Below are 22643 nucleotides of genomic sequence, written 5' to 3'. Positions count from 1 at the left end.
GTTCAGTACTAAAATACATGTAACCTTACTTCATCTTTAATCTTTTAACCTTACCCATAAAAAATCTAATATACAAGGTTTTTCAAAGCTCTGCATGTTAAATCTTAACGTTGAACAGTTATCTTCTCCATTTTGTTTATGTTCATGTCAGAAAGTATTTCAAATCAGTCACATATGATTGGCAGAGAGTTCTATTAACCAAAAAAGATGAGCCGTGTTATGTAGTAACACACAGATTGCTTTGTACGATGCATTCATAATAACAAGCTGTTCAAGCAGTCAAAGGCCTTGGTAGCTACAAAATGAACAAGAAAGTTGATGCCCACATGATATGCATATAATATGAAGTATTATGAATGCACTTAAAACAAGACTACCACCCAGGATGTAATAACCAAGATGTTTAGGCCCAGTTTAGATGATAAAATAAACCTGGATCAAACTCTGTTTTTATATACTGATTTGTTTTAACTAACTAGCAGTTAAATCACAGTTAGTAGAGTTCGTATGCAACAGGAAACTTCTTTAGTCAAAGTGAAAGCTTTCACTGTTCTCTTGCCTACAAAGAGAAAGGGAATGCACAAGCCTGAGGATTGCCACAGCTCATTTGTAATCATCTAAGCCAGCAGCATGCAACCTTTTTGCCCCTGAGAGCCACATGCAGTGGTGGGTGAGTACTCAGTGGCCACATGCCACTGAAAGTGGCTGGAGCTTGTGGTAGGCATCCCCTTTCCAACCCAGCAGAGAGAAAGATCACACTCTTCCCAGCACACCAAACAGCTCTTCAGTAGTGGAGAAAAGCATAATCTACATGGGGAGGAAGGCACGCAAGGATGACTTTCCCCACACGTCTTGGGCACCTGTGCAGGCCCAAGGGGTCCACAGAGAAAGTCTGTGAGGGCCGCATGCAGGATGTGGGCCACACGTTGCCTACATGTGATCTAAATAATTGTTTAGATGATTGTCTCAACTAAGCCTAAGTCTCATAACATACAGTAATGACTGACCGTAGCTCTGAGAGCCTGTTTAACATGCCAAAGGTCCCAAATTCAATCCCTGTCATCTTGAATTCAAAAGATCGGGTAATAGGTAATTGAAAAGTCCCCAGCCTGAAACCTCACAGAGCCCCTGCCAGCCAAAGCAGACAATACTGGAACAGATGGACAAATAGTCTCATCAGGTAGAAGGCAGCTTCCTAAATCCTTACAAGCCAACAAATTGGGATACTAAAAAAAGAAATTTCAAACTGTTTCAATTTCAAAATGTACTATAGAAAATACAGTTTTTCAAAACTTCAAGTGATAACAAATATTAATATATTGCTAAGCAGTTTATTGTGAACAACCACTAGTAATAAAGATGGATGGATATAGACAATACAAAAGTTTAAGACTTATTATTATTATTAATTAAATGTATGTGTCACTTCCCACTGCAAAAAGCCATCTTGAAGAGACTTACACACACAAATACAGAAATCCATAATTAATATAAAAGGAAAAAAAATCCATATAAACCACTGAATAAGACACAAGCCCTTATCAGGCATTATCTGCACATACACTGAATGTGCAGGTGCCTCCAACCCTCTGTGCATTGAAAGGCAGGTCCGCAACATACACATGCATGTAAGCAGGGGGTGCCACACAACAGGAACTCTGCTTCTGGGGGGTTGCCAATCACGTGGGACCCTATGCACGTTTGTATGCAGGGATGTACAATGCAGACATACCTTTCACAGTGTGGGGGACAGAGCTGCACACTGCACAGTGTAGCTGCAGATAATTGGTTAATTCTCTTCTGCCTCACAAAGAACATCCTTCAGTGCATTCTTTCACCCTGGTGTAGCTTGATCATTCGATATGTACTGCCAAGCGTTAAGAAGAATCTTTTTAGAACAGATGTTTAGTACACTGGTAATCTCTAACCACCACAATTTGGGAATAGCTACGCTTCTAATCTGGGTCCAGGAGGTTGTAAATTCCTCCTTGAGAGAGGGAGTGGCGCCTGCCGCTTTAAAAGACGCGGTAATTAGACCACTCCTGAAAAAGCCTAACCTGGACCCAGAGGATGTTAACAATTATAGGCCAGTGGCCAACATCCCCTTCCTGGGCAAGGTGCTTGAGCGGGTGGTTGTAGGACAGCTCCAGGCACTCTTGAATGAAACGGATTATCTAGATCCATTTCAATTGGGTTTCAGGCCTGGTTTTGGAACAGAAACTGTGGGATGACCTTTGCCGGGAGAGGGACAGGGGGAGTGCGACCCTGTTGATTCTCCTGGACCTCTCAGCGGCTTTCAATACCATCGACCATGGTATCCTTCTGGATAGGTTGTCTGGGTTGGGAGTTGGAGGCACTGCACTACAGTGGTTCCGCTCCTACTTGGATGGCCGATTCCAGATGGTGGTGCTGGGGGATTATTGCTCTGTGCCATGGCAATTGTGCCATGGGGTTCCACAGGGCTCTATTTTATCCCCCATGCTGTTTAACATCTACATGAAACTGCTCGGGGAGGTTATCCGGAGGTGTGGGCTGAGGTGCCATCAATATGCGGATGACACCCAGCTCTACCTCTCTTTCTCATCAAAACCAGGTGAGGCAGTGGCTGTTCTGAATCAGTGCCTGGGCACGGTAATGGACTGGATGAGGGCCAATAAACTGAAACTCAATCCAGACAAGACGGAGGTACTGTTAGTGGGTGGTTCATCTGCCCGGCTAGGTGATATTCACCTGTTCTGGATGGGGTTGCACTCCCCCTAAAGGATCAGGTTCATAGTTTGGGGGTGCTCTTGGATCCAGAACTGTCACTTGAGGCACAGGTGAACTCAGTGGCCTGGAGCACTTTTTATCAGCTTAGGCTGGTATACCAACTATGCCCTTATATGGACAGAGATAGCCTAGCTACAGTTATCCATGCTCTGATAACTTCTCATCTGGATTACTGCAATGCGTTATACGTGGGGCTGCCTTTGAAAATGGTCCGGAAACTTCAGCTGCTCCAAAATAGGGCAGCAAGATTGTTAACAGGGACTGGCCTGTGAGCTCATATTACTCCAGTACTTTTCCAGCTGCACTGGCTGCCAGTCCATTTCCGGGCCCGATTCAAAGTGCTGGTGTTAACATTCAAAGCCCTTATCGGCTTGGGGACAGGTTACCTGAAGGATCGCCTCCTCCCATATGTGCCTGCTCAGACCTTAAGATCATCGTCAGCGGCCCTTCTCCGTGAGCCCTTGCCAAAGGAAGTGAGGCGGGTGGCTACTAGGAGGAGGGCTTTTTCTGCTGTGGCACCCGGCTCTGGAATGAGCTCCCTACACCTGGCACCTACATTGTATTCCTTTCGGTGCCAGGTGAAGACCATTTCATTTTCCCAGGCATTTTAGCTTTCTAAATTTTTAGCTTTTCTGTTTTAAATCTGTATTTTAAACTCCTGCACTGCTGCTAGGTTTTATTGTGGTTGTATTCTTATATTGTGGTTTTAATGTTCTATATATTTTAAATTGTTTTATTGTGTGTTGTTTGGTTTTAATTTTTGTTTACCGCCCAGAGAGCTTTGGCTATTGGGCAGTATAGAAATTAAATAAAAATAAATAAATAAATGAATAATCTTTCTTTGTTGAAAACCCAGAGTTCCAGATTTTCAGCTGAATTTTATGCATGCATTTATTTAGTTCAGATGTACCTAAAGTGTTGCCCTCCAGGTGTTTTGGACTACAATTCCCATCAGCCTTAGCCAGCACAGCCAATAGACAGAGATGACAGTTGCAATCCAGAACATCTGGAGGGCACCACGCTGGGAAAGGCTGATTTAATCTATTATTAAATTTCCCTAAACAAATGGTTACATTCCCCTTAATCAAGTGCTGCAAACTAACATATTAGCCCAATTCACATGTCACAACAATTGGTTTGTTTGTTTTTTAACCTCTGGTCCCATCTCTGGCATATTGGAGGAGAGACAAGCCAGAATACCTGGTTCACACATCACAGCAAACAACCAGAGATAGAGCATCCTTGAGTTGTTTAGCCGCTCGCTCCCTCTTGTAGCAGGAGCAATCCGGGCAGTGTGCGAACCAGGCCATTAGAAACATTTATTTGAATGTTCTTACATAGTAATTTCCATATAGTTGTTTCACTCATACTGCAATACTCTCTTAAAAATCATTACCCTAAGGCCCAAGAAAACACCACACTTCAATTCTGTAGCAACTGGTAATCTCCAATATCAAATAAATTATATGCAATTTTGCCCTGTTAACTTTTGGATTTCTACAGTTAACACAGCCTCATAGCTAGAATTTCTAGCATCAAGAATTCCACTCAGCATAATCACTGAACCGGTAATGGCTCTAAAGAGTAAGGGGGAGGGGGTCTTGAAAAGGTAACTGAAGTCCCAATGGCATATAGTATGCTACTAAAGGGCTTAATCAGATTAACATCTTTTAAAGAGAGACTGTACAGTGATACTTCAAATAATGATTCTGTAGGACTTACAAGCCTGAAAGAACTCAGGCCCCTTAACTAATCCTCCAACTGAAAAAGGATAAGCAAAATGGGGGAAAAAACTTTTAGAGCCTTTATACTATAGTATATGAAGATTAAACATGATGAAAACAACTTCAAATTCACCACTGCACACAAGATCTGGATACCCATCTCAAGCTCAGAAGAACATAAATAGATTTTCAGGAACACATAGGCTGGAATTCCCAAGAGATTCTAGGATTTCTATTATCCTAACCTTCAAGGTAAGAATCCAATTTACAAGAATATACGAAGTCCAAGTCTATACAATTTTCCTTAACTATGATTTCTGTGATAAGAATCTATCAGTAAAGCATTTGAAGTGCTGAAGATAAAATAATGTGTATGTCTTGTGTAGCCTAAAAAACAATATGATATAGGGGCACAGCACCCATGCAGTTTAGCCTTCCCCAAGCTGGTGCCCTCCAGATGTGTTGGGCTACAACTCCCAAAATGCCCCATGCAGCATGGCCAGCTGGGGCATGCTGGGAGTTGTAGCCCAACATATCTGGAGGGCACCAGTTTAGGGAAGGGTGACATAGTTAATGCAGGTTACCGTATTTGTGAATTTAAGTTTTGTGGATTTAAGTTTTACACCAGGTGCCTACCTCTGCCCCAAACAGCTGTTCTAGATTGGGGGGAAGGGATTGAATCATTGGGCTAGAAGGCTCAAGTCAAGGCTAGCTACATTATTTCCTTGTTTACAGCAACCCATGGCATAATTTAACTGTTTTTTCTGTTTTTTCACTAGCTAAAAAAAGAAGCAGCTGAAAGCTTAAGAAACCCCGTGCCTCACAATTATTAAAGCATCAGTTATTAGACATGTGTAAAGATGCACAACATCTATTTTAATGCACAGTACCACACATTTCCAAACACCATAATTATGAGAACGTCAAATAATGAAAAATAACATAAGACATGTGTTCATGCACAGAGAACAAAAAGAAGGACTAAACAACTTGTATTCAGTGAACAACACAAGGAAGAGACAAGAAATATGTCCTTCCTATTTATGGAAGTCCATTAAACACAAACAATCTAATGGAAGGAAGACAAATTAATGCGTACTCCCAGCAAGACAATTATGAAATATCCTTCCTGAGAGGGTTTTTTAAAAAAATCCATGAGAATGTTTGAGAAGGATATTTTAAATTATACACACACACGCACAGCAAAAGGTTTAACACACCACAACATAGTCATCATGTTCACATTAATGATCTGTGTGTCTAAAAAGGCTATGTAGAAAGTAAGGACAGGTATCTTCCACGGAAACAGCAGGTAGTATCTGCTGCAACCAAACATTTCTGTTCATTGCAGCTTTTGAGGTTAAGGATGATAACCTTGCCTCAGAGGGTTAATCTCTTTCAGAGTATTAGGGTCAAAATATATGATATGTTAAGTGTGTGAATGCATTTCACACACGCGCGCGCACACGCACACACCCTCTCTCTCCCAGACAACCACACCCACACCCACAGAGTTCTTATTTGCTACAGGAGGGAAGCTGCTATTGCTGTCAATAGCTGCTTCCCTTCCCAGCAAATAGCAGCAGGGCTGGGAAGATTTTTGTCAGGGCTATGGTCCAGGGGGGAAAGGATTAACTCTCCCTCCCTTCGTGACCTAGATCCAAATTTTTGGCTTTGTATAAAGCACCCCATTTTCCTATCTGAGGTTCATATTTGAGAAGGATTTACAGGATGTTCTTCAGTCATGGTATGAGTCCCGTTTTTTTCCTGCTTTGCAAATTAAACAACTGATGTGCAGGCCAGGAAATCAAATGCTGATTCAGCCATCTGTCTTGCTCCTCCCAACATGCTTTGAGTGGGCAGCCCACCCTTTTGCTACATAAGCCTTTATTTATTGATACATTCATCTGTTGCCTTTAAAACATATAAACCCACAAACATTTTTAAAACAGCTGCAAAAAACCGCTCCAAGAATGCACAGTGGGAGGTAAGGTTTGGGTAATAGGCATTAATAGGCTCCCAAAGTAGCATGAAACCATCACCACTATCCACAGCCAGATTCTGCTGTAAACTTGCAGAGCTGTTTATTCATCATAGCTCAACACTGGTGAGGAAAGGGGTACGTTTGAATGGAATAGGGTAAGCCTACCTCCAAACCAGTCCCACTACTCCGTAAATGTTAGGTCTGTCTTCATACACACTTCATACACACATCCACGGTAATCTAGCAATTCTCAATTTTAAAAAATTGTGAGTTTCTCCAAGGCAAAGAAAATATCACTCAGGGTCACATCTTCACACTTTTATTCTCAGCATGAGCATTTCTGTTTTACTGAGCAACTGAAAATGAACTCCAGACTATATCAAAGGGTTTCTGTAACCTTTTCAGCTGCAGCACTTAAACTCTAGAATGACCACCTGGCCACCTTGTTTCTTGCTTTTCATCAAGCAGCTAGAGCTTACTTGTGTAGTTTTACAACACAATCCTTGGTTCGTTTTTTATAAGAATTTACCAACATTTCCAAATGTCTTCATCAAGACAAAAGGAATTTGAGATTCTAAAAATTTGAAAGTGGGAGAAAACAAAACCAACAGATTCATCTACCCCTACTGGGAGGTAAATCTTACTGAGTTCAATGGGATTTACATACAAGTGTGTATACGAATGCAGTCTTAGGGAGCAATCCTATGAAAATAGATGTCATCCTCTGAATTTGAAGGCTGACACTTATCCAATACAAGCCCAGAAGAGCATGGAGGGAATCCTCTCGTCTGTGCTCTAGCCACTCTGCATTTTTGGCTAGACGCATGATTTCAGCAGTCTAGCCAGGGTGCGTTGGAATGAGAGGTGGGGAGGCTGTGCAGTGGCATAGGAAGTCTTGTAAAGAGGCTTTCGTGATCTCCTCCCCTCCCCGCCCCTGGGAATGCCCCCTTTTGCCCTTTCTGTGCTCCATATCCAAGCACAGTGACTGGTGAGAGCCGCGCCACCTATGAGGCAGCAGGGGAAGGAGGAGGGAGTGCAGTTTCTGGGAACTGAGCTCCAAGCTCAGTTCCCAGAAACCGAAAAATCCTATGGCCTAGACACTATCTAGTGGCCATAGGATTGCTCTCCCCATCTGCTTGGTTTTCTGTATTGGTTGGTGTTTTTATAATTGTGGTTTTGAACCACTGACCACAAGGAATGAAATAACCCTAAATAAGTAAAACCAAGCTTGACTGATATCAATGTAAATGCTATCTTTGCTTTCTGAACTGAAGGAGTTTTTTCCTCTGAAATATAAACTTCACTGTCTTTATATCCTGTGTACAATTTCCTTATATCATGGTAAAATAAACAGAACAAACAAAATGCTTGCATTTCACACCATTTAAGACTGTATTCCAGTAGTGAATGCTGGCTCTTCAGATTTCCTTCTGATTCTGTAAGATTTTTTTTAAGCATCTAAAATCTACTAAGTACTGTACACAAAGTAGGGCACAATCCCTAACTGCAGACTGAGATTGTAAGACAATCCTATCTTCAAAGTGAAACAGATAAAAGAAAGTATGGGGATGGAAAGTGATAGGCAGGTTGTCAATTGTTGAGGTACTTGGGGTGGGGTGGGGGAATGAAATAAGAGTATTAGAATGAAAAGCAAAACAGAAAACAGAAGTACTGAGAAGCTTTTAAAGAGAGAACTAACTAAATGAATGTTAGGTAGAAGAGAATTTCAAGGGTAAGGAGCAGCATGTATGGAATAGCATAGTAAATTGATGGTCTAAAAAGTAAATTAGCAGAATGAAGAGGAGAATAGAGAAAAACCCATTAGGAAATACAAGGCAGAACAAAATCATAAAGAGGTTTATAAAGTAAGAAGCGGCAACTGATACATACATTGAAGTTGCCTTATATTAGATCAGACTACTGAGCTATACCAGTTTGATTTCTTTGACAGACAGCAACTTGACAGGGTCTGAGACCAGCAGTTCTTCCTATCACCTGTTACCTGATACTTTTAACTAGAGATGTCATCAATCAAACTGAGGTCTTATGCATGCAAGGCTTGTATAAGCCATGGACCCTCCCTAAAGTAGAAACAAAGTAGAGAGCAGTGATATGGTCATAAAGTTGAAGATAAATCAAAGGAGCATACTAATACAAGACAGAAACTAGTGGCACAAGATGAGAAACCAGATCACCAGTAAATAAGATATTGCAGTAACTACTTATGGAATAAATGAAGGATATAAACCAATGTTTTTGTGGAGTCAACATAAACAGATGGATCTTAGCAATGTTGAACAGATAACAATTCTAAGACTTGATTACATAACTAATATAACACAAAAGAGACAAAATCAAAGTTAGCACCCAAACTAAGTCCTTGAGGAGAGGACTGAGATGTGACATTATTAACGAAAGAAATATGCGTGAAGATTTATCAGGGAAAACTAGAAACTCAGTCCTTTATTAATTCAATTTAAGGGAACATTTAGATGTCATCATAGAAACTGCAGTAGAAATATTAGGTAGAACCAAAGGGAAAAAGAGATAGATCTGCTAGATACGTCTGTATGTCATCTGTATAACTGTATTACTGAAGACCAAGTGAACCAAAGGTTTTAGCAAAACAAAGAACATGAAAAGTATAATGAAGAGGACCAAGAACAGAACCTAGTAAAACACCAACTGATAAGGGGAAAGAAGATAAAATCCATAAACAGGAACTTTGAACGAAAGCAATAAGAATTAAATCAAGGAAGGATGGATGGTATTGCAAAAATCCAGATTAGATAAAAGAATAGGATGACGAACTACGCTGAAAGCAGTGGAAAGATCAAGATGAATAAGAACAGAATGGAGGCCCCATCATTTAGGGAAAATATAATTATAAATCATACAGAGTGCAATTTGAGTGGTACAGAAGAAAAACTGGATTTCTGCACATCAAAGACTTAGATGACAAAAATTGGAAACATACGAACGTTCACAAAAGTTAAGTGAAAACCAGAAGGAAAATAATTGGCAAGAGTGGAATAATCAAGAAATGGCTTCTCAAGAACAGATTTGAAATATACATTAATTCGACTACTATAATATAGAGGGGGCTGGGTGGGTTTGTAGTTAGCTGTTCAAAGACAGAATGGTGGGATCCAAAAATGGCAGGAAAAACTGAGCTTGATTCTGGATGGAACTCCAGCAAACCTCCTCTAAACCAGAATGACCAGTAACACTGCCCAGGTTCAGATAGATATACCAAGCTAAACCATGTTTTAGGTGACTGGGAACAAGGTGTAGCAAGCCTCAGGCTCATGCACTCTACACCTTTGCATACAAGGAGGAGGAAAGTGAAAGCTTTTGCTTTCACATAAGAACAAACTACAGTTCTGCTTTATGTCTGAATTCAGGGAACTGTGGCTTGTTCTAACCAAAGTAGGTTAAAACAAACCAGGATCAAACCGTGGTTTCAGATAATAGTTGGTTAACATAATTTATGCCAAACAAACACAAGGTAGTGTGATTAGGACATAACATGGAATTGTGGTTTATTCTACTGTAATGGCAGAAGGCTTCACCCTCATCTTCTTGTGCAAGGAGGGGAAGAGCATGAGTCTAAGGCTTTCCAAAGCTCAAAATTATAAAAAGAACATTCAGACGATGCACAAACTATTATTCAGATCATGTCTTTATCTAGAACTGTTCCTCATAGAAGAATAAAAGGAGAAGACCTGAAATGGGTGTAAGTACAAGCCATATCAACGGTACTTTTTCCAACATATTAATATTCCAGTAGAAAAAAGCATATTGGGATGTTCAGCAAGTAGCAAAGATGTCTGTATCACTTCCCATATGCACACAGTGCGGCCAATGCAGGTGTTGGGTACTTGTCACATACTTGTACACAGACACTTGCAGCATCATTCACACATCTCAGTCTGCATGCTTTTATTGACCCAAATATAAATACTGCCTCCAGTGTTAATACTCATATAATTGTATTAGGGAGCAGTACTAGGTGAAGTAATCCTAAGCATGCTCACACATGGAATTGAATTCTTCAGAACTTGAATCTCACAATATTATTCATTTATGTATTTATTTTATTTACACCGTTTATATACCATTCCACATCTAAACATATTGCGGAGTGGTGAACAATAAAAGATAAAATGATAAAAAAATAAAATAAATAAAACACCACATTAAAAATTGTTATTTTAAAAAACAGGGTATCGATAAAAACCAATGCAGTTGCCCAATTCAAATAATTCATCATCATCATCATCATAAACAGCAAAAAGGTTCCACATAACACACTTACCATTTTTATTTTTACTAGCATGGAAGAGAAGGCCTATTAGATGGAACAGAAACCCAAAGGTCTGCACACTCTGCATCAGGTTACTAAGAACTGGTGTAGATGTTACGTTTTAAAAGATTTTCTGTTTTTTTCACATTTAAATCAACATCTGAAGTGGGGATGCCTCTGTGATTAGAAAAAACTACCTTTGGCCATTTGTCTAATCACTGAAGGCACCACTCTTCCACAAATTCCCACTTCTGAGATTATGCTGCTACATGAGAGAGCCACAAGTGAGCCACTGTTTAGGGGAGGTTTGCTTGCTGCTGCAGTCAGCACCAGTTCTAAGAAAGCATCAATTAGCGCTGTGTTGAAAATTTCTCCTGCATTTTTTCGAACATTCTCAGTCCATTTGATAGAAAAGAAATTGCTTTTGCAAAGAAATTCAGTGGTGAAATTTTGGAGAAATTCTCATGGGTTGGGTTTGAGGAGAAAATCAGTGAAATTGTTCCCACAGTTTCTCTGCCCACAAATAGGGTGAAGAATTTTGAGAGGCCACTTGTGCATAGCTCTAGCATCAATGCCATTACAAAACTCAAAAGTTTTCTGCAAAAAGCTACGCCCCAGAGAGTATGCATTTCTTCTTCTGATAGCTTAGATTTGTCCCATTCTTGCAAATGCTCCTACTAGGGGCTGCAGGGATCCTCAAAGCAAAAAATATTTTTTTAAGCAGTTCACACTTAAAAGTATAAACATTCTTTTCTATTTTAAAATCTGTGTATTTGAAATTGCTATGCAAATGTTGCCCCTTTACTACCATAAATTTTAACCTACCTCTAAATCTGCTCTCCTACCCATCCGCTATTAGAAAATACTATGTATTCTGCGTGTGAGAGAACACAAAGTTTATCAATAGAATGAATTGTTGCGCTTTTTGGAAGTAATTAATGCCTATGGCTAATTTAAATATGAAATGCTAGTTTTGATACTTAAAAATCTTCCTGGAGTTTTTAAAAATTCCCTAGAAACTGTAATACCAAACAAATACCTAGTGCTCAGCAAATATGCCACTGTACTAAACTGTTTTATAATACCCAAGAACCACAGAAAACAGGCACAGCAGCATGGAATAAATCAGAAACAGACCCATATATTTAGTATGAACAAAGCATCTTCTGTTGAGGAATGTACTTAGAAGAATGACCAAAAGTCAAACTGTAACTTGAAAAGATTCCAGCACAAGTTCAAAATTTAAAACTAACAGAACTAAACTTTCTTTGCCAGAAAAGTTCTTTTCACAAATAATTCAAAGCTTATCAGGCCAGGCTTACATAATAAAATGTGCCAAATGGATGTTCCTTTTTAGCTTTAGACATCAAAACCTATTTTGTGATTTTGATTTTATCAGAAAGCATTGGAAGCACTAATAACTATTGGTTTAGTTTGCAACAATGTTCAAATACCTGTGTTTATGAGATAGTGACCATGTTCGGACGTCACTTTAAGCCATGGTAGCTTAATAAGCTACTCACAGTAGCTTTTTAAAAAAAAATCACCACAATTCCCCCCTCCCCCCACCACACACATGAGAGGGCTAATAAGCTACTATAGTAGCTTGATAAGCTACTGTGCTTAATCTGAGTCATCCCCACACCCCCTGTCCCACTTCAGTCCTCCTGCCCAAGCAGTGGTGCTGTTTTACCCATTGACAAAGTACAAATTTCATACACAGCCTCCCCTAGATGGGAGGCACCCGATGAACCCTCCAAACCTTGTGTGATCACACATAAAGGGGCAAAAACTCTGCACCTTCCAAACCCTCAACTGAGCATTCCCCCCCATAAACATTGTAAGACAGACACCTTTAATAATGCTTTTAATACTGCTATAGCGCTAGAGTGCAATTGCACATTCCCCCCTCCCAGACATTGCTGGGATAGAGTCTTGCGCATTTCACCCCACAGAGAACGCCCGCAAAGAATAGAATGCTAGCAGCAATCTGAAGCGCTCTTGCTGCACAACTCTATAGGTGAGCAAATTAACCTACGGTGCCCAACAGATGACACAATAACCCACCATGGGTTAAGTAACCCACTCTGCAGACCGTGGGTTATCAGAGTGGGTTATTTTGGCCAAATAAGGTATTGTGGATTTTAAAATACCCAACAAACGACATGATAACCCATGATGGGTTAAATAAATAATCGTGGCTTATTTAACCCAATATGGGTTATTGTGTCATCCAATCCCAGTCTCTATCAGAGAAAGGCAAAGTTCATATCAATGGCCATGTTCACATGAAACAGTAAGCCAGGATAGTAACGGTTTGTTCTTGATTTACAAATCCTGGTTTGTAAGGGGTACACCAAGCAAGAAGCCCCGGGTCAGATGGCATATTAAACAAATCATTTTTGGTTTGTTTAACCACTCATGTGGGAGGACCTAAACAGGAGGAACCTGGTTGTACACACTAACACAGTTTGTTCATGGTAAACCAGTCTATCCCAGAATCCTGGCTTATCATTCCATGCAAATGAGGACAATGGCCAGAAAATCAGTGTGTCATACTTCTGAGATAGCAGTAACCATGACATGAGCACCAATTAAAAGAAACTTTTTAAAGAGCATTGTGGAAATTATAAAACTCCATTAAGTCTAGACATTTTGTAATTACATTTAGATAACGTGACAGTTCAGACACAACTATAAGCCAACAGAGTTCTGACTTATTGGGAACAAGTAAGCATGCTGGTGCATGCTGCCTGATTGTTCCTGCTTGGCTCCTCCTGCCTGCTAACAACAATCTCTGCATACTATTCTGGCTTGTTAGGAAAGCAATAAGCCAGGGATCCTGGTTTTGTCACAACACTAAACAAACTATAGTTTTCCAGATTTGTTTAGCCTCGCCTTCCCCAAGTATTTTGGGGAAGGCTGACTTAGCTGCTACCACAGGCAGGAGGAACAAAACAGCAGCATGCTTGCTCATTCTCGATAAATCAGAATTCTGGCTTATAAATCCGAACTGGCTCATTGAACCAGTTTGCACATAACAGCAATTCCTGGGTTATTTAAAAAACCCAGGAATTGTTATTACATGCAAACTGGGACACTGATTCAATGACCTAGTTCGTACATAACGTTAACCCATTAACCCATGTTTAACCCATGGTTTGTTGCCCTACCCAAGGTTTGTCTGGCAGACAATCAAACGAACGGTGGTTTATTTTCTCAATCCCTGGGTTGTTTATTTCCCTCGTCCTTTACCTGCTTCTTCCCTGTATCCCAAATGCCTTTACAGTGCTGTGATACTAGCATGTAGAGTGGCAGGTGTGGCTTTTTTAAAACCACTCTTGCCAGTTGCCTCTGTAGCCTGGCAAAACAACCTACGGTTCACATATAATAACAACCCATGGTTTAAACAACCCAGAGTTCACATTCCAACAACAAACCATGGTCTCACTTTCTGGTTTTTTTTAGGTTAAGGGAACAAACCTATGGGGATAGGCGACCGTCTCTGAACACAGAGGCAACCACCTATCCAATGCCCGGCGGGAGGAGCACGGGGAGATCCTCTCCTCCGCGCTCCAGCTGCCCTGCATCTGCAGCTAGACAGCTGATTTTGACTGTCTAGCTGTGGGACATCGGAGCACGGGGTGGGGAGGCCGGATGACACATAGGAAGTGTCATACAGGCACTTCTGCACTCCCCTCCCGCCCCCCCAGGAACACCCCCTTTTGCCCCACTCCGTGCTGCTCTTATGAGTGAGGCGTGCAGGGACGATCCGCGCCACCTACAAGGCAGCGGGGGACGGGGCAGGGAGGTGGTTCTCCGGGAACCGACCAATACTATGGCCGTCCAGCCACTGTCTAGCAGCCATAGGATTGTGCCATAACATGGTTTGTTAGTGCCGCTGGGTTGATGCAACGTAACAATCCAGAATTCAACAACCCATACCATTTCAAAATTGAGAATTTTTGGCTTTAAAAACAAACCAACCATATTTGGCTTCTTTAAAAAAGAATCAAATCAGACTTGGCTTTAAAAAAACTTCTATAAAGAGCTTTAGATATTTTAATTAGATATTAGCTTTATTATTGGGATAGGTATCGTTAGCTCAGGTGCTTTTCTTCAAGTACGAGACTAGGCAAGTCATATGCTTTTGGCTATTTGCCTACTGAAGTGGGGGTGGGATCTCTTGTTTATGGCAAAAATTTCAGGCATTTTAGGGTCCTCAGAGTAGCTATGCTTAGCGACTAACTTTGGCTTTGCTAAAAATTAAGATAGAAATCAGAGACAGAATGATTCATGTTTACAAATGAACTTCAACCTGCTTGGTTAACTCAGCTACTCCCACTCAAGAGAAAAATGCGAGGTGTAACTCACACATCTGCTTTGACAATGCATTTAGTAACAGTGGGTGGAAGTGATGTTTGAACTATGCCAATAAATGGGTCAGGCGTAAATTCAGATATTGGTCAAGCCCAGGATGAAATTAGATATTGACATCACCATGTTAATGTTAGATCTTTTTTCACTTTTTGTTATAAATTATTTGAGGGTCCCAGGGACAGCTGTGAGTAGTTCTGACACCAGATTTTGCCTTATTTTGAGCAGCCACTGTGGTTTAACCTTTAATATGCTAAATCTGTGGGGCTTGCATATAAAGAGCGCTCAAGGCAAGAGTCGGGAACTAGCATCTATACAGCTGAACAGCACCCCCTGATAATTGTGTTCTAGTTGTATTCTACCCTGTTTCTAAGTAAAATATGACAGAATATGCTTGATTTTTCACTTTATAATTAGACAACTCAGTTACATTCTTATTTGCTAAGTGTTAAGAAGCATAGTAATTTCAGCTAAGATGTTTCTTACTTCTAATTATTGCATTACTGTATTACACTTATATTTCTATGTCCATTTGAACTTGATCAGTGTCATTCTATGATAATTTTCTATTTGTAAGAAATAAATTTAAGGTTATTCTGATATGGTTCTAATGCATTACATTTTTATCCCATCCCTCCTCCAAGCAGCTCAGGGAAGCATTCATGGTTCTTTCCCCTTGCCCTCGATTCTATCCTCACAATAATCCTGTGTGGAAGATTAGACTGACAGCTAATATCTCACCCCAGGATCACCCAGTTAGTTTTATAGCTGAGTGGAGATTTGAACCCAGATCCCTTCAGTCCTAGTCTGATTTATTAACCACTGCGCTGGAGGAGAGGGAAGGAAGCAGCGCATGAGCCAAAGACTTGCTGTGGCTTGTTCCTGTCACAATAAACTATGCCCCATCCCAGCCTTCCCTGACCTGGTGGTACCCTCCAGATGTTTTGAACTACAACTCCCAGGATTCCTGACCACTGCCCATGCTCGCTGGGGCCGATGAGAGCTCAAGTCTAAAACATCTGGGAAGCACCAGATTGGGGAAGGCTGATTTAGCTTGACTGTCGGGATTTGCTTTGGCCCAGTAGACCTTGCAGCCTCTGAACTTGAGTCTGCTTCAGATTTGGTAAGCATAGTGTAGAATCCAGTATAGCCATGGGATGTTTGCAGCCATGCTCATCTCTGTCCAACTTCTCAGCTAATTACCAGAGTAAGGAGAGGTGAAATTCGGAAAAGTAGGTTGTCTCATCAGAGCAGCTGCAGATGCCAGTCTTGCGCTGAGTTCTGATTTATTACCTAAAAAGTCTTCTATGGCAATCAAGCACGAGGGAAGGAGGCCAGTTTAGGGGAGCCTCTCAGCTCCAGTTGGACAGGGCAAAGCAAAAATGCCCTCTTTTAATGTAGTGCTTGCTGATGGGCCAAGATCCCTTGTCAGGACAGAATAATTAATAATGGACTAGCGGCCACACCCCTGTTTATAAGCTAATGTACACACAAGAGAGCATTTCTGGTGTCAGTGTTGTTTATTGCCTAGAATTCTTCTTCCTCATCTGCAATGTAGAGCTCCTGTCAAAGGAAATACTCCAAGAGCCTGGCTATTCTTGACCCTAAACCCGAGTCAGCTTGGGGCTCCTAAGCATGGAAACCCTACTTTGGGGAACATCTCTATTTTGGGGCTCTAGCTGTGATTCCTCTTGAATTGTGAACCACAGCCTGTTTTTAAACTTTGTATCATAAACCTGGATTTCTAAGTGCTTTAAACAACTAATGCTGTTCTAAGAGCTAACTCTCTAGCTAGGTCTGCGTACTTGCTTCTGGACTGTTCTTTAACCTAGGCCAAGGGCCGTTAGCTCTTGAGTTAACTGATTTACAGCTTCTAAGCTTATGTGCTGTGACTTCTGAAGTGTGGTCTGTGCCACCTGATTTGCCTTGAAATAAAGCTAAATCGCTGTCATCCTGGCATATGGTGAGGAAGCTAGGCTTCCCGACAGTGACATCTGAACTGGCCCATTGTGCATACACACTGAAGCCATCTATGTTCACAGCCATAAGGACTAGAAACTTTTTTCTTGTATAATGTAAGTGTAGATCCTCAGGAGGCTAAATCATATCCAAGATATACACAGCCTTAGACATAACAGAGAATTTATTCTCCTACTGCATGCCTCCTCATGAAATGCCATACTTAACAGAGCTTATTACTAACACACTATCATGCTTGAGAAGTAGTCATCAGAGGGTCATGCATCAAATAAGTAACCAAGCACTTTCAAGACTTAAGTTGTAAAAAACGGGCGGTGGGGGTTGTTATAATTAGTTAGATGGTTCCATCTTGGAGTCAATCTAGCCCTGCCTGAGAAATATGTTTGGAGTCTTAATTAAAATCAGTACCTCATCAATAGGTTAATCTTAGTTGCAAAGGCTTGTTTCCCACCCTCCCTGCCACAAAGAACATGTGGTTCAAATTGCCAGTTGCCTTGGGACTGCAGACCTAACGAGAAACAGGCTCTGGCCTCGTCCATTGCCAGGGGACTAAGAGCTACTGGATTGTGTGGGGTTTGCGTGTGTGCGCGTGTGTTTTATTACAATCTATTGTAAGCTACCTCAAGGATCATTCAGTCGAAAGGTGGGATGTAAATATAAGTAATATTCCTACCGGATTCCTTCTTGCTTGGCTTTCCACCATCTCTGCTTTTCTTCAAAACTGCTTTTAACATTTTAACACTGTTCTTTCTCCTAAAACAGAAGTGGGGAAATAATAAGTTTTAAAATACTGTACAAGGAGACAATACAAGTGCATGCCGTTTTTGCACATCACATGCAAAATAAACTTGTACAATATAATATTAATTCAAAACATGTTGAGGGTTTACTTTTATTTTACACAAGCATGTTATATTAGTTAAACCAAATACTGAAGCTACAAGGAATGTTTTAATACTAGAAGCAAGTGACTAGAGGTTTACTGTCTTGTTATAAAGAAAAACAGCACACAACATTCTCCACATTCCACATATAATTAAGGTTATGAGGCTAAACCTGGATAAGTTACCGTTAGGCACTTTGGCACAAGCATGTCTGGTTTTTGACCAGAGTTCATCAGAAAGGGAAAATAAGTTACACCGCCACAGTATCTACCATAAATTGAAGGAAGTCTGGGTGAGGCAATGTAAAAAAGAAAATGCCTTCATGTGTTTTAAAACCCTTATCTAAAATAGGCCTAAAATAAAGCCTTTATTAAGTAAGAAGGCCACTTTAAACATTTTTAAATGCTTCACAAATGCTCTTTTAAAAGGCAGACTTATTCAAAAATACTTCCCCAAAGTCTTTCTCCTTCTCTGTCATTTTATTCCAGATTCTTACCAAAAACAATTTAAGTAAGTATACCATTTGAATGAAAGCCCTGCATAGCACTGGCATGTGGTTGGTTTTGAATTGGCATGGCTATTTGGCACCTTGGAAATTTTATTTTGTGTAAAGAGCCAAATGCAAAGTGAACATATGTCTTTGAAATTTTAAGAGCAGTCATCTCTAAGCCCGTGGTATTCTGCATGGTTCTAGTGAGCAGCATTGTTTTTCTATACCCTTTGCAAATTTTTCCTTGCTCATTTCTTTGTCTTTGATCCAGTCCTTCCTCAATTAAAATGTTTCAGTTTTCACTTGTTATCAGTTATGTCAGGTCTGACTATTCACACTTCTCTGACCTAAAAGGTTTTAATAAGGTCCTTAGTATCTCTCAATCTTTAGACCTTGGATTGAGTGAACAGACATCAAAACTGGGAATGCTTATCTCCTTTCAGAAAGTACAAGAATTTGAAATATAATGAAAATGTCAATACATTTATTAAATCTTTCATTCTTAATTACGTGCAATAAAGGGAGTGTCTTATCTGCATGAAACATTTGTGAGAATGTTCTCAGAAAACTCACAGAACCCCTTATATTTATATGGTGTAAAAAGAAAAAAACTAGTATATATGGCTGGCATTTGCACATTGGGGATACCATAGCACTTCTGGGAGATTCTTGGACTCTGACTTTTGGCTTACTCTATTCTGACCTTCTGGTGTTGCCTTCTAGAAAAAGGAGATTAGAAATTAACCTTGGGCTCCCTCCCCTTGTTTTCCTCTCTGCATGGAGACATGAACAGCTGAAAGAACAAACCCATAATTATTTGAATTCTCTATATTCTCTGAACCTGGGATATTCAGTGGGAGAGCCCACATTGAAAAGAAATGGCTCTCTCTTTTTGGTTGTTCTCTCTGCAGGGAGGGAAGCACATGAGCATGAGGAGTGCTGCCAATCTCTGCTTGCAGAAAATCTTGGGGATGTGAGTGGAGAAGTAATGACTGGGTTCACACAACATGCTAACCCACACTCAGTGGTTGAGTGGCTTCTTAACCATGCAATGTGGCTTATTCTTCTCGAACAAGCCGCATTGAGAACTCATGGTTTGGTTCAGGGTAGTTAACGAGCCACACTGCATGGTTAACAAGCCATCCTGCAGAAAATGTCCTGCATTCAGACAGCACGCTAACCCATGGTTCAACAAACAATCCATGGTTCAACAATGTACACTCAACCACTGAGTGTGGGTTAGTGTGTTGTATGAACCCAGCCAATGTCTACTAATGTTTTTAAGAGAATAAAAGTAATACAGCAATACTATGGTCCCTACGTAGCACCTGAGGGGCCATAGGATGCTGCATATCTCCTTCTCTGAGGCTGGAGACAGAGCTCCAAATGCAGAAACCACTATGGAAAGCTCCTCAGAAGACGATGGGAAGGGAAGAAAGGGGGCATGCCAGTAAGCTGAGCCAAGCAGGGAGGGGAGGGATCGACAAGCCCCCCAGACTCCATCCCTGCCCCCAAGAAGCTGAGGCTCAGAGGCCCATTTAGCTATGGAAGGGAAAAAAATCATCCATCACTCCTCCTCCTCTGCCTGGCTCTTGCCAGTAGGACTAAGGATAGATGGAGAACTCTGGAGTTTGGAACCTTCCATCTAGCGGGCATATATCCTGTTGGAATTATTACCATTTGCATTTTGGCTTGGCTGGCATTCTCCACAGTACAATTCACCCATGAGTTGCCCTGAAAAGACGGTGAACTGAAAGAATGAGAAAGGACATTCCCTTCTGCTTCAGGAATGAAACTGATGCCTATTCTTTGGCTAAGCCACACTTCTTAACAATGAGAAAATTATCTTAGCATTTCTTGGTGCTAAGCATGTTTCCTCCATGGGTGTTTGACAACCTTAATGTTCTTTAATTAAGGGAGGGTGTTGTTGTTTTTTACAATTATATGTTTGCAAAACCCATATTAGATATATTATAATGCTAAATTACAAAAGAGGATCAAATTGTTCCATGTAGCACAGTGAATATGTGCTCTGTCCAAAGCAGCAGCAGGTTTCTTTGATGTTTTCAGAGTCCCACAGCTGTGCAAGTACTGCAAGATCATGAGACAGCTGTGATTTACATCTCTAACATTCCAGCCAAAACTACTAGGAGCCTTCATTGTTGCAACTTCCTCTTGCAACCACTGCATTCTTAATCTCCATTGTTCTCTTTTCCATACTCCTGAACAATATTATAGACAGCATGGTTCTAATTTTAGGGGGAAACCCAAGGCCCTTTTTAGAAGTCAGTATTTTTTTTAAGTCAGTTTTTGTTTCCCACCTCTGTAATCTGAATTCAATACCTACAATAGCCAGAACATATATTCAATTTTAAAAAGGATTTCTTATGCTTTCTACCTCACATTAGCACCACTCACATATGTACACAAAGGGCCTTTTAGCGTCATGTGTGAAAATGTAAATTTTGTATTCACATTGCACAATATGAATTTAGACATCACACTGTCTTCCTTCAATAGGGTGATTTTGCTACTGAAGATTTTCTTCATCTCTCACAATATTTGCAGGTTTGTGCTGACACACACACACATCCATGACAAAATTTTGCATATGTTTCCAGAGAATTTTTCAGGAATCAGGTGAACTGTACTAATTCCGGTGTTACTCTCTGCTGGTTCAAATGGCAGAGAGGAGATTAAAAAGATCAGTGCGTGGCATCATCCAAAACCAGTGACTTGTGCAAAAAACCTGGGCAATTTTTCCCAGATTGATTTAGCATTGCATCATGAAACCAGAAGAGAAATGGATCTATCACAAGCCCTTATATATCCAAAAGTAAACTGGGGGTGGAAGGAGGGAGGTTTTATGCTTTGTGAAACATGGCTCATCTGATGACCTCAGAACTGTACATAATGCACATTGCAAGCAACTGCCCTGTAAACATTTTTCCTGTTGACCTTGCCAATGTTCAATTCCAAGTTATTTGTTTCAGCCATAATCCATAACTTGTTGGTACAAGATCTTTTTTAAAATTGGAAACAGGCAATAGTATACAATTAGTATAGCCAAAACCTGGGATCACATTCCACAAATCCTGCCAATGTATTACACAGTGCACTGAAAAGCAGTGTGATGAGTTATTCCTAATGGTTGCTCTTAGGTTATGAACCAGGCTGGAGGCAACAGGGGAGATTAGGGATGATCTGCATGTTAAGAGATTTTTTCTCTCCCAAGGTTACTGACAGAAAGGTGTGTGCGGGAAAAACAGATGCACAAAGCAATAAAGAAACATTATGAACATTTAAACTTCCCAACATTGTGTCTGAAAAGGAGTAACTTACAATCTGACAGGGGAACATGCCCTCCTACTGTCTGGAAAAGTAGAGCAAGAAGGAAGAAACCAACTGGATACGCAATTATATATTATGCACTATCTCAGCAGCCCTTTAAAATGTGTACACAGGGTATTATTTTCTATCCTTTCCTTTATTATTAATTTACCACAGTCCTAAATTATAGGCATGATGGATGTGCTCTATTGGTAGAAAAATCTTTGGCAATAAATAGCATCTACAGTAAGGATATTTTGGAACTGAATGGGGCAGTGATTTATAGTTTAGCATGGAAATATTAACTGATCTGCTGTGAGATCAGGACATGTGGTGAATAATTAATTGGTATTCTATGCAGTGCACAGACTTGGAAGGTGACTTTGAAGTAGCAGGCGACAGCTTAGAACAAAGCGCTGAAAAAGAAGATGCTTAAATAAAGGGAGGGCAAATATATAATGAGAGTTTAGTAGAAATTATTCTCCAATACCTACCATTGCTTCAAAATATGTATCATAAGAAATACTTTGTTTTTAAAAGACGGATTTTCTGATGGAACATCAAATGAAAGTTAAATAAATCAGTGGAATGGGCATGTACTAATCAATGGCTGGAACGTTTAACATTGATTCTTATACCAAGACCATCTCTATGTTTCATTTCTACCAGTTGTTGTTCAGTCGTTAATTCGTGTCCGACTATTCGTGACCCCATGGACCATAGCACGCCAGGCCTTCCTGTCCTCCGCTCTCTCCCGGAGTGTGCTCAAATTCATATTCATTGCATTGGTGATGCTATC

At 40.5% G+C, this 22643-nt stretch overlaps 1 protein-coding gene across 1 annotated transcript in view; it reads right to left on the bottom strand.

The window, feature by feature from the left end:
* The window catches only part of TANC1 (tetratricopeptide repeat, ankyrin repeat and coiled-coil containing 1), a 178937-nt gene that overhangs the window by 105827 nt on the left and 50467 nt on the right, over window positions 1–22643 (bottom strand). The window contains exon 2 of the mRNA XM_084811226.1: window positions 17814–17893. Within this exon, the coding sequence (XP_084667352.1) occupies window positions 17814–17874 (61 nt within the window). The 5' untranslated portion in view covers window positions 17875–17893. The remainder of the gene's footprint in view (window positions 1–17813; window positions 17894–22643) is intronic.

The sequence above is a fragment of the Heloderma suspectum genome, chromosome 1 (assembly GCF_057233095.1).
Source record: "Heloderma suspectum isolate Gila_16-S chromosome 1, 16-S_ref, whole genome shotgun sequence".
NCBI lineage: Eukaryota > Metazoa > Chordata > Lepidosauria > Squamata > Helodermatidae > Heloderma > Heloderma suspectum.
The sequence above is the reverse complement of the archived record's forward strand: the minus strand, read 5'-3'. Positions and strand labels throughout refer to the sequence as shown.